This window comes from Athene noctua, chromosome Z (genome assembly GCF_965140245.1).
Source record: "Athene noctua chromosome Z, bAthNoc1.hap1.1, whole genome shotgun sequence".
In the NCBI taxonomy this organism is placed as follows: Eukaryota; Metazoa; Chordata; class Aves; order Strigiformes; family Strigidae; genus Athene; species Athene noctua.
In genome coordinates, this window is record NC_134077.1 from 58,470,292 (window position 1) to 58,483,137 (window position 12,846).

Genomic DNA, 12,846 nt, shown 5'->3' on the forward strand with positions numbered 1-12,846 from the left:
GGGAGGCCGCCACCCGCCGCCCCCTCTGCCCGCAGGCTGGCACGCACCGGGGAGGCGCCGCGCCGAAGCCCCTGCACCGGGTGGGGAAGCCCGACCGGTGCCCGCGGCCCCTCACGGCGCCACCTCGGGCCCGGCCCCCGGCCCCGACAGCCACCGCTGCGCGGCGGGCGGCCCACCGCACCCCCGCCAGCGAGCCCACAGCCCCGCCGGGGAGCCCACAGCCCCTCCCGCCAGCGAGGGAGCGGCCCGCCGCCGGCCGAGGAGCACGCAGGGGGCCGAGGGCGGGCGGCGCTCCTGTCCCGGCCCCGTCCGCCGCCAGCCCCCGCCCCACTCACATGTGGGGGTTCCTCTGGAAGGCGTTGCGGATGTCCTTCACCACCCGCTGCACCAGCACCGCCACCTCCTCCGGCGACTCGGCCATCTTCCCTCTCCGCAGCCGGACCAGCCGCGCCGCGCGGCGCCGCGCGGGCAGAGCGCTTCCGGGTCAGCAGCCCGCGGGGAGCCGCGGGTAACGCGCGGGCGGCGCGGCGCGGCGGGGCGGGGCGGGGCGGGGCGGGCGCGGCCCGGCCTCAGCCCCCTCCCGCCGTCCCGCTGCCTCCCTCGGGAGGGGCCGGCCGATGTCAAATGGCCCCGGCTGCTTCCCCAAGGGGAGGCGTTTCCCGCCCGGGGGTGCAGCCCGTCCCGAAGCGAGGCGGGCGGGACAGGCGGGGGCGGCGGGAGCCGAGGGCCGGCCGCCGCGCGGGGAGGCCGCGGCCCCTGCACCGCCCCTCACCACCTGGGGCTGAGCCTCTTTCGGGGTCCCGCCTGTCCGGGCGGGTCGCCTCCGGGTGCAGCTCAGAGGGACCGGGGCGGGGCGGGGCTGCCAGCGCCCCAAGTGCCGCCAACACAGATAAGTCCAGCTGAGGGCGAGCACCCCCTGCCTTGTGGTGTTCTCGTCACACTCCAGTTGCAGTTCTGTCCGCCTTTCCTTTATTTGACAGAGAAAAAAGCAAAAGCAGCAGCAATAGTTAATTTATATGGGAAACTGGTAGTTTATACCTTTGCTATTTTAATATTCACGTTAGATATTAAGCCACATAGCTTTAAGAGATGAACGCGCATGTACAGCTTCCCCTGACCTCGAAGAGAGCTACGTGCGTTTATCGGCAGGCTGAATGTGAAGAGATAATTACTCTTATCTGCAGGCTGGATGTGAAGAAACAATTATTATTCTGAACCGTAACTGCTGTATTTAGTTGTCATTTAGAAATTAATGTATTATTTCAAAACAAATTGTTTTACAAAGCATTAACTATGCATAATTGTCTCTCATTTGAAAGCTTGTGATGTCATCATCATCTACTTCATTCTTGCCTTCACCACCACCAAGCAGCCTGGTAGACCCCCTGTATATTCTCCTTCGGACAAAAAATAGGAGGAGAAAGTCTGGAGGGAAAAAGGGCTCAGGTGAAGATATGTATAAAAGAACAGATAGAAAGGAGGGTGTCCCTTACCCATTTTTTGCTGGATTAAGGTTAGAGAACTAACCTTAAAGCAGACTGTGTTTCATGTTGGCTTTTCCCTTTTTGGTAGTTAAACTTTGTGCTTGTTTAGATATGACAAATAGAAACATTAAGGTGATGCCTGCAAGGAATCCCAAGTGAAACAAGATGCTGATGGAAGCTTGGTGTTAAAAGCTGAAGAGGCTGTGTCAAAAACATTTTCAGCAGCAACTGCTAAAAGATAATTTCTTGCTTTTCTGTTTTCCGTATATTCCCTGAAATAGTATTTTTAGGTGTTAATCTTGCTTCTATATTTATCTATATACACGTTTTATTTTTGTTTTCACTTGCTATAAATGCAAGCTTAGACTTATATTGCTCTGATCAGAGGTTATGTAGAGCACATACCCGGTAACTAGAATCAAGGATTTCCTGCATTCCCAGTTCCTGTGACTTTCCTTTTTTCACCACTATAATATTACCTAATGAACTGTAGCTAGCTACTTTGTTATAAGGCTAATTTATGTAAGTAGCCTAAGTGAGTATCTCTTGGCACTGTCAGATGGCAAGCCACCATCGTTGCAGAATTCTGAACTGAATGCCTTTGAAAGCAAAAGATATGCAGCGCGTATTGTGTTAGCAACTCCAGGGCAGCCTGCTTCACCAGACATTTCTACCAATCTGGGAAAGTCATTTGTTACAGTAACTACATAAATGTTGAATTCATGTAGGTTTGGGGTTTTTTTTTCCTTTAAGCATTTCTTTTTACTCCATGCCCAGAAAAAAAAGAGTATGTAGTAGAATAAGGTAGGTCTAAAATACCATCTTCACAGTACTGAAGAAATGGTCTGCATTTGTTGAGAAAACGAATGATGCTTTAATTCTGGTTTAGGTTTCAACTCAGTAAATTTTTTTGTATAAGTAAGGAGACAACAAGAGTCTGTAGTCATATGTCACTTGAAATACGATTGTTATATTAAAAGATTGTAGTCTTTCACAAATCTGGGCTTCCACAGATTTATCAGAAGGTTCAGTGTGTTGAACTCTAAATTAGAAAATGAATTAGATATGGGAGATTTTATGGGGCCTTCTTAATAGCCTATATATTCAGTGGAAAAATTTAGACTAAATAATGCATGTTTTGTGTAAGTGGATTATATGGTGGTGCTGTCACAGGTTTTCATCTCACCTTATAGACTGTATAGATGCTGTTTTATGATCTATGGTGTCTGAAATTATTGAAGCAAGCTGATGCATTCTGGATGTCCAATAAGCAAAAATATAAATATGAGGAAAGGTATTACAACTCTTGGAGGACACGGGAAGATATTTTCATCTGAAAAATCCAAATTGTTTTTTAAAAATAAATTTGTTATATTCAGCATAACCCAGAAATTTTAATTTATGCCTATTTGCCTTGCTCAGAAGGGATAAGCCAGCTTTATGCAGTTGACAGCATACCTTTTCAGGCTCACTGTCTTCTCACTTTGTCCTGTGCAATTTATTCACTATACAGGTTTGTTTCAGATTTTTTAAGAGCAACAAATTTAACCTTAGTCAGGTAATTCAATGAATGAAATATTTCCAACTACATGTGAAGTTTGAATTCTGTAAAGAAGCTTGGTCGAGTTAGACATAAAAGGAACACCTTTAAAACCATTAATCATGCCAAAATTAGTCAGTGGATTAAAAATCTAATTTTTGGTTTGGGTTTTTTTTGTGGTTCTTGTTTTTGTTGTTGGGTTTTTTTCATTTTAGTTTTGGGTACAAGTGAAAATCAGTCATAACAATGTGAAGTGCTGTTCTGAAAGTACTGAAAATTGTTACAAAACTAATAATGTACTTACAAGTTGCAAAAGTAGTTATTTAGAATAGCACAATTAACTGACAATATACTGTGTATGACTTCATGCATGCCTTTTGAAGAGGACTGAAAATTAAATTGCTATTACTTAAATAATGATATATATTTAAATTGTATACCTTAGGTACTTACATACATTGTCAAAGCTTATAAGGCAGACATTGGTATTAATACTGCACTTGGTATTAATACTGCACATGATAGTGTATAGTAGCTTTTGGAAGTGATTACTGAGTTGTCAATCAAGCTTACTTGCTGTAATTGTACTAAATTATTTCAGAAAATATTCTTTTGTTGAATCACAGAATCATTCAGGTTGGAAAAGACCCTTGGGATCATTGACTCCAACCATCAGCCCTACTCTACAAAGTTCTCCCCTACACCATATCCCCCAGCATCTCATCTAAATGACCCATAAACACATCCAGGGATGGTGACTCCACCACCTCCCTGGGCAGCCTATTCCACTGTCTGATCACCCTTTCTGTGAATTTTTTTTTCTAATGTCCAGTCTAAACCTCCCCTGTTGGAGTTTAAAGCTGTTTCCACTTGTTCTGTCACTAATCACCTGTGAGAAGAGACCAGCACTAACTTCTCTACAATGTCCTTTCAGGTAGCTGTAGAGAGTGATGAGGTCTCCCCTCAGCCTTCTCTTCCTCAAAATAAACAGTTCTAGCTCCTTCAGTCGCTCTTCACAGGATTTATTCTCCAGGCCCTTCACCAGCTTTGTTGCCCTCCTCTGCACTCACTCCAGAACCTTGAGATCTCTCTCGTATTGAGGTGCCCAAAACTGGACACAACATTCCAGGTGTGGCCTCACCAGTGCAGAGCACAAGGGGACTGTCACCTCCCTGCTTCTGCTGGTCACCTGGTTTCTGACACAAGCTGACACTGCTGGCTCATGTTCAGCTGCTTGTCAATGAGAACCCCCAGATCCTTCTCTCCCAGACAGCTCCAGCCACACCTCCCCAAGCCTGTAGCCATGCAGGGGGCTGTTGTGGCCCAAGTGCAGGACCTGGCACTTGGCCTTGTTGAAGCTCATCCCGTTAACGTTGGCCCATGGATCCAATCTATCCAAGTCTCTCTGTAGAGCCTCCCTATCCTCATGCAGATCAACACTCCCACTTAACTTGGTGTCATCTGTGAACTTACTGATGATACACTCTATGTCCTTATCAAGATCATCAATAAAGATGTTAAATTTTACATAAGGCATAAGAATAAACTGTAGAAAATACACCATAATTAAATATTGTAAGAATTATATGTCTGTTACCCACAGAAAAGAAATTTCCCTGGGTAATCCAGTCCCATGAAATCCAGGGAGGTACTAGATACCTTGAAAACTATTTGACTGAGGTAGTTCCTCTGTGATGAGTACAGAATACTATATCCTTGTAGCTGTCTAAAGTAATATAACAAACTTCTATTACATTAAGCTTGCCTTAACAAATAACTGAAAGTGTAGAATCTTTCAATTTAGATTCAATTTACCAAGTGTGAAATGCAATTTTTAATGTCTTCACCGCCACCTTTGCAAAATATGCATGATGATCTTGGTTTGTTTCTGTGCCCTTCAACTATTATAATTTGTTACAGCTTTATAGACAAGTCCGATTGACTTTAATGCTATTGATATATGTAGCATATTTTGCATGAAAACCCCTTACACTTGATACTAATTGTCCTCTGCTTTGGGAGAGTGGAAACAAGTGCATGGAAAACTGGCCACATCACTTAGTGATTTTCCATTGCCTAAGATTTTTCTAAACAGACCAAATTGCATGGCCAACAGGAGGAGAATTGCATCACCACTGTCCTTGCTTTGCTATTTATTACAAAGATCGTTTGGCAATTTGACAGCTGTGGTACAAATGCAGGAAGGCACAGCATATTTTTTCATAAAACAAAGTGTCAGTCTTCAGATTTTTCAGTGATGTTTCTTTAATATAAAAAATATGGGGTGTGTCTATAGTTTTATACTTAGTAGTTCTCCATACATTTGTTTTTCAGGCTGGCAAATAGAAAGATTCTCACTGTTTGAGACCACTGTTTGAGACTGGTGTACCCACTCTGACTGACTTAACAATACTTTGGTTCAGGCATCTCAGACAAGTAGGCCTGATTAAATGAACTCTGTTGTGCTTACCTTGTAAACTCATGCTAAGTCACATCTTATCAAGAACTAATGCTCTGAGCCAAAACTGCAATACCCATCTGAGCTGGAACTAGACAGAACTAAAAATTGTTACAGTTGACAGCTGTGCATAAACCAAGAGGGAGTTTGACTATAAGCCAGTCACCGGATGCTACAAATACTGGCAGCCACCAGAGCCCATTGCTGCATGGCAGCGGGAGGCATGGCAATCTCCCCTTGATCTTGGGATCACCTCTTGGGATGTCTCTCAAGGTTACCCCTCGAGGCTGCGAGATCCCTACCCAGCATCTGGTGTCTACAACGAGAGATGATCTAAAAGATCTAGAAGTATATTGTGTATAAACTAATTATTTGACATGTAGTAAGTAGTAGATTCTTAGCTGCTTAATCACTGTTTAATAAAACCTTTGGTTAACTGCACAACAATGGCTCCTCTCAGTAATTCTCCTGTGACACTGTTTATACTGGTGCTCAGACATTGTTAGTTACTTCTGGTTTTGCTGCAAGGAAGCTAGTTCATGTGAAAATTTCATTGTAAGATATTATTGCATCAAAATTGAATATTCTAGTATGTTTTTACTGCAATAAATTATGTTTTACTATAATGGTTTCTTAACATTGTTGGGAATGTGGTGTGGCTTAGTTCATCATGTAGTCAATGAATATCAGTGGTCTAGTAGAAATGGCACTGAGGGACAGTGCAGACGTGGCCCTCAAATGGATGAAAGAGAAAAGGAATGGAAGCAAACCTCACACTGAAATGTGCTGAAAAACTTTGGATAAAAAGTTTCTCAGAAACATCCCATACTTTCTACAGTTTAGGTAAAATGGACTTCATTTGTGGATATTAGTTTGTCTGTGTTTCTCCAAACTAATTATCTTCTCTTACAAGAAGTAAATGCCATTGATTTGCCGAAAAAAAACCCCCTCACATATGTCAAATAATTAATTCTCTTTTGTTGTATAGTATGAAGTTATGTAATAATTGACGTTACTTTGATTTTAATTCTAGAGTAACTTTAAGGAAAAAATGTTAAATTGATAAAAACTTCTACTTGTGTTCTATTAACACATATTTAATACAGTGAAAGTGTTCCTGATATGTCAAGTAGTGTCAAATTTTTTCTTAAAATCGAACTGTATATTTTCATTAAGATCTGAATTTGATCTGGAACAGTTCTAGCAGCACTTGTATATGTATGTTACCAAGTGGTTTGAGTACACCTACCTTGTACACAGAGCAAGATGGTTTTTAGCAGCAGTTGATTACAATATGCACTTGAATCAGCAAACCATCCACAATCAACAGAATCAATTATTGTAAGTCTCTCTCCTTATTTTCTTTCTTTGTAGATGTAATTTATTTATTGTAATTTCTCCAAATGATAATTGTTTTTAATGCTAGGTGCGTACTGTCAGTCCAATATTATCTAAGGCAAAGTTGAGATTTCTTCACAATTTCTGTATCAGTAAACCGATGTTGGAACTCTTTCCCTATTTAAATAGCTGTATAGCCTACTTCTAGTTTCAGCATGCTTTTCCTTAAAATCATTAAGGACTGATACAGAGAAGTAATAAATGTGACTAATTTGTTTTCCTATTGTAGTATGAGGTTGGGATGATTGTTTGTGTAAATGAGCATATTCTGTATTGTGTTTAGAATATCTTGAAATATTTGTGCTTATTGCTAAGTGTCTGTGTTGGTTTAAGTCCTGCTGGGACCGGAGACCACGTTGCCGTTGCCCCTCCCACACCCTCAGCTGGTCAGGCTGGAAGTGAGGCACAAACCCCGGGTTAAAATAAGAAGAAATTCAATATAACAGTGGAATAAGCAATCTGAACAACAACAGTAACAATGATAGCAACAATAAACAGCAATAACAGTGAACAAGACAAAAGATATACAGAGAAATACCACAATGGTTACGAACAGCCCGCCGTGTGCTCCCCATCACCAAAGCCACAAAGGAAAAAAGTTCCTGCGCTGACGTGCCGGACCTGACATCAGCATGGTATGAATAACCTGGCAGGAGATCCGTTCCCTCTCTCTCTCTTAACCCTATCCCAGCTGAACCAGGACATAATCCACCCCTTTATTCTATACTATCTGCATCATGTCCAGCTGCCATTTAGCAGTTAACAATCACAGAATAACAATTTACAAAGGCACAGCACAATTCACAGCATGTTCTCACCCAGAATCAAGTCCCCCTGTGGTACGCATCAGACCTCTCCATTGTCCTGCATCACCCACCAGGTACACCCAGGTCCTTGGGCAAAAGCAATCCCCTGGATGGGTTTGCCTTTACCTTTGCCTGGTGCAGGACTAAACCAGACCATTTTTCCCAGCACATCCCTCATGTGCACCACAGGGACTTTATCCCCATCTACAGCACGTGGAGGTTTCGACTGAGCCGGGTCAGCTCGATTGGCAGATCCTCTTGTGTTGACTAGCCAGGTGGCCTTTGCTAGATGCATGTCCCAGTCTTTGAAGGTCCCACCTCCCAGTGCTTTCAATGTGGTTTTTAACAGTCCATTGCAGCGCTCGATCTTCCCAGAGGCTGGTGCGTGGTAGGGGATATGGTAGACCCACTCGATGCCGTGCTCTTCTGCCCAGGCATTTATGAGGTTGTTTTGGAAGTGGGTCCTGTTGTCTGACTCAGTTCTCTCTGGGGTGCCGTGTCACCACAGGACTTGGGTTTCAAGGCCCAGGATGGTGTTCCGGGCAGTGGTGTGGGGTGCTGGGTAAGTTTCCAGCCATCCAGTGGTTACTTCCACCATTGCGAGCACATGCTGCTTGCTTTGGCGGGTCTGTGGCAGTGTGATGTAGTCGATCTGGAGGCCTCTCCATATCTCTATTTCAGCCATCGCTCTCCATTTCGCTGGGGCTTCACCCGCTTGGCATGTTTGATTGCAGCACAAATCTCACATCTGTGGGTGATCTCTGCAATGGTGTCAATGGTGAGGTCCACCCCTCGATCTCGAGCCCACCTGTATGTTGCATCTCTACCTTGGTGGCCCGAGGTCTCATGGGCCCACCGGGCTATGAACAGTTCACCTTTGCGCTGCCAGTCCAAGTCCACCTGAGCCACTCTAATCTTAGCAGCTTGGTCTGCCTGCTGGTTGTGTCAATGTTCATCAGTGGCCCGACTCTTGGGTACATGGGCATCCACATGGCGCACCTTCACAACGAGGTTTTCCACACAGGCTGCAATGTCCTGCCATACTTCAGCAGCCCAGACAGTTTTACACTTACGTTGCCAGTTGTTCTGTTTCCATTGCCCTAATCATTTCCACAGGGTATTCGCCACTGCCCACGAGTCGGTGTAGAGGTAGAGCCTTGGCCACCTTTCCCACTCAGCAACATCCAAAGCAAGCTGGATGGCTTTCACCTCTGGGAACTGGCTCGATTCACCCTGTCCCTCAGCAGCTTCAGTGACCCGTCGTGTGGGACTCCACACAGCAGCCTTCCATCGCCGATGTTTTCCCACAATGTGACAAGACCCATCAGTGAACAGGGCATATCGCTTCTCCTCATCCGGCAGCTCGTTATATGGTGGGGCCTCCTGAGCACGTGTCACCTCCTGCTCTGATGACATCCCGGAATCTTTGCTCTCTGGCCAGTTCGTGATCACCTCTAGTATCCCTGGGTGGCTGGGGTTCCCTATTTGAGCCCGTTGTGTTATCAACACAACCCATTTACTCCACGTGGCATCTGTTGCATGATGTGTGGAGGAGGCCTTTCCTTTGAACATCCACCCCAGCACCGGCAGTCGGGGTGCCAGGAGGAGCTGTGTTTCAGTGCCGACCACTTCTGAGGCAGCCCGAACTCCTTCGTACACTGCCAGTATCTCCTTCTCAGTTGGTGTGTAATTAGCTTCAGAGCCTTTGTATCCCCGGCTCCAAAAGCCTAGAGATCGGCCTCGGGTTTCCCCAGGTGCTCTCTGCCAGAGGCTCCAGGTAGGGCCATTCTCCCCGGCTGCGGTGTAGAGCATGTTCTTAACCTCCTGCCCTTCCCGGACTGGGCAATCTCCCGCTTAATTTGTTCAAAGGATTGTTGTTGCTCAGGGCCCCATTCAAAAACGTTCTTCTTACGGGTTATGTGGTAGAGAGGGCTCACAATCAGGCTGTAGTTCGGGATGTGCATCCTCCAGAACCCCACAGCGCCCAGGAAAGACTGAGTCTCCTTCTTAGAGGTTGGTGGGGCCATGGCTGTTATCTTGTTTATCACCTCCATCGGGATGTGGTGACTCCCATCTTGCCATTTTATTCCTAGGAATTGAATTTCCCTTGCAGGCCCCTTAACTTTCTTTTGCTTAATGGCAAAGCCGGCCTTCAGGAGGTTTTCAGTTATCTTCTTTCCTTTTTCAAAGACTTCCTCGGCTGTGTCCCCCCATACAATGATGTCATCAATATACTGCAGGTGTTCTGGAGCCCCACCTTTCTCCAGTGCAGTATGGACCAGTCCATGGCAAATGGTGGAGCTGTGGTTCCACCCCTGGGGCAATCGATTCCAGGTGTACTGGATGCCTCTCCAAGTGAACACAAACTGTGGCCTGCACTCTGGCGCTATCGGAATGGAGAAGAACGCGTTAGCAATGTCAGTCGTGGCGTACCACTTGGCTGCCTTCGACTCCAGTTCATACTGGAGCTCGAGCATGTCCGGCACTGCAGCACTCATTGCTGGCATAACTTCATTCAGGCCATGGCAGTCCACAGTTAGCCTCCATTCGCCATTAGGCTTTCTCACTGGCCATACAGGGCTGTTGAAGGGTGAGTGAGTTTTGCTGATCACCTTCTGGATTTCTAGCTGACGGATCAGCTGATGGATGGGGACCGGGGAATCTCGTTTGATGCGGTACTGCCGCCGGTGCAGCATGATATGAATAAGCCAGCTGGAGATCCCTTCCCCTTCTCTCTCTTAACCCTATCCCAGATGAACCAGGACAGTGTCACTTCTTTTGAGAATGCTTTCTCATTTTCTCGGGAAGCACAGAGGTCAGTCTCAAGAGTATTTCCTAATACATAAGAGCATTGATTTTATATATAAGGGCATTAATTTTCCTTTATGATAAGGATGGTAGAGAATGGAATTTGGTGACCACTTGATTTCCTTTTGGTGTATATTTACATATTTTAACTAATGCTTCTTCACAGCAATCTTGTGATATAAATAAGCAAGGGAATCAGTGATGTTTGGCCTGATTCTTGACTGATTTCAGTTAAAAAGTGTTGTATCCTTCATCTGAAAACTGAAAAGATGAGGAACATATTCCTTCCTGATGTCAGTGTGTGCGTAACAAGCTGCTAGATAAGGACTGCCAAAGCAAAGTAAAAAAAAAAAACAAACCAAAAAACAAACCTCTTTACAACTATCTAGTATGTAATTGAATGGATTTTCTTATAAAATATTTTTCTTCTATTTCAACTTTGTAATATATATTGTATAATGTACCATAGGGTATCTGGAAGGTGGTGTTTAGACACACTGTGTATATACTGATGATATAATGGAGGAAATAATTCAGTGCTGTTTGGAGACATAGAATGAGGTCACAGTGAAGCAAAATGCTTCAGGAATATAAAATAGTTTGTGTACTTCATCCATTCCTCCATCTAACACCTCCAGAATTTTGCTTATCATAATTACTAACCAGTGTTTAGTTCTGTAGGAGGACATAGTTGTTTAACACTTACTCTCATGAGAGTAATATTCTATGAGAGTAATATGGTATATTAGCATATCAGTGTAGTATTTCATTATAAAACTAGAAAAATAATACAAGTAATCCTGTAATTGCTTGTACAGAGACTGCAGGATTGCATCTTTTTTGCTGTATTGAGAATGGCAAAAGTTAGTATCATCCCTAAGTTTGCAGATTCTTCAGTTATATTCAGTTCAAGTATTTTAATAGAACAAAAACGTAAATGATTTGAGGAAAAGAGAAGTTAATGTAAGTTTGGAATAGTATTGATAGGTAATAATTTATTTTCTCTGTAAATGTTAACTGGTGTTTTACTAAAAGCTCAAGAGTTAAAGAATATCAGCATCCATTTGGGACTTGACCGTAATGGCAAAGAAGCATAATTGGGCGGCTGAATTCAGTTATCTGTAAAGTCTGATGGATGTGCTGAATCTACATGACAGCTTAAAACTGTCCTCTTGGCAGCTGTAAGTGGGTCAAACTGTGTATTAATATAGCTAAAACACATCCATGTGTTCTTAAAGCAGCATTCAACTCTGAAAAGTGAGCATTCAATAATAAATGTAGAGTTTTGCTCTGGAGAGCTCTAACAGTTTTAAGGGGAAAGTAAGTGTTTCCTACTTCTACTGCTGGTTACCACTTCAGTGGGTGGCATGTGGGATGCTGAAAAGTGTAGTCCAGGAAGGAGCCTCCTCGGGTCCTGCAGGGAGAATTCCATTCTGTGCTTTAGAACAGGGGCTTGGTGGATCTGGGGACTTAAGCCTAATGTCACTGGTCTTGCACAAGAACTTGCTCTCTATATAAGATAAGCTGAAATCCAGGTGCTTGCAGCTTTAGACCAGTGACACTTTTGGGGCAGGGCAGGGGGAACCAACCAAAAGTGTTACTCTACCAGATTTTCTTGATCCTCTTTTTCTTTAGCTCTTTGGTTTGAACTGACTCCCAGACCTAAATCCATATATGAGCCTTCTCCTTAGCTCTAATTTTGCAGCAACCTGCCACACCACATTTAAGTTTAGCTTCATGCACTGTGCTTACAGAGGTACACTTACAGATGGCAATGTCTTCTGAATTCCTTTGCTATTATCCCTCACTTATGTCACAGCTGGAACTGAAAAAAAACTAGTTCACAGGCTTCTTGTAGCACAACCCATAATTCAGATTAGAACTGACCTTTCTCTGGGCCACTGTGACTCCCCCCCCCCATCATATAATCCCAAACAGTAGCTATAGTCTTAACTTTTAATTGCTGCCACTTGATCTCAAGATGTGAGGCAGACTGACAGCAGCATTTGTAACGTCCCAGTGACTCATGCTTGGTTGTAACTGTCAGTTCATCTCATCAGCTTCTTACCATTCCTTGTCTTCTTGTGATGATTGCATCTTACATCTCTTAGTTGAACCATAAATTGTTATAGGCCAGTGAATGATGATAACAGCAAAAATTGGTTTAATTGGTCGTCTTCTGAATTTGTATATTAAGTCTGTATCCTTGCCTTACCCATAAAGTCTAATCCTAGACTATCTGAGTGCTACTGTATGTGTTCTCTTAGTCCAAACTGGTAGTGGCAGTCCACCTACTTACTTTCTCAATTTCTTCCTCACCCTAGGGTGTTTTTTCAGTTTCAATCCTGCTTA

General features: G+C 44.0%; 1 protein-coding gene across 7 annotated transcripts in view; it reads right to left on the reverse strand.

Moving 5' to 3' along the window:
* Positions 1-444, reverse strand: part of PTAR1 (protein prenyltransferase alpha subunit repeat containing 1) — a 53,136-nt gene extending 52,692 nt beyond the window's left edge. For 5 of the 7 annotated variants that reach the window (XM_074931507.1, XM_074931506.1, XM_074931508.1 and 2 more), the window contains exon 1: positions 336-444. In XM_074931507.1, the coding sequence (XP_074787608.1) occupies positions 336-421 (86 nt within the window). In that variant the 5' untranslated portion in view covers positions 422-444. The remainder of the gene's footprint in view (positions 1-335) is intronic. The other 2 variants (XM_074931511.1, XM_074931510.1) reach the window with 1 other exon arrangement.
* Positions 445-12,846: the final 12,402 nt, after the last annotated feature.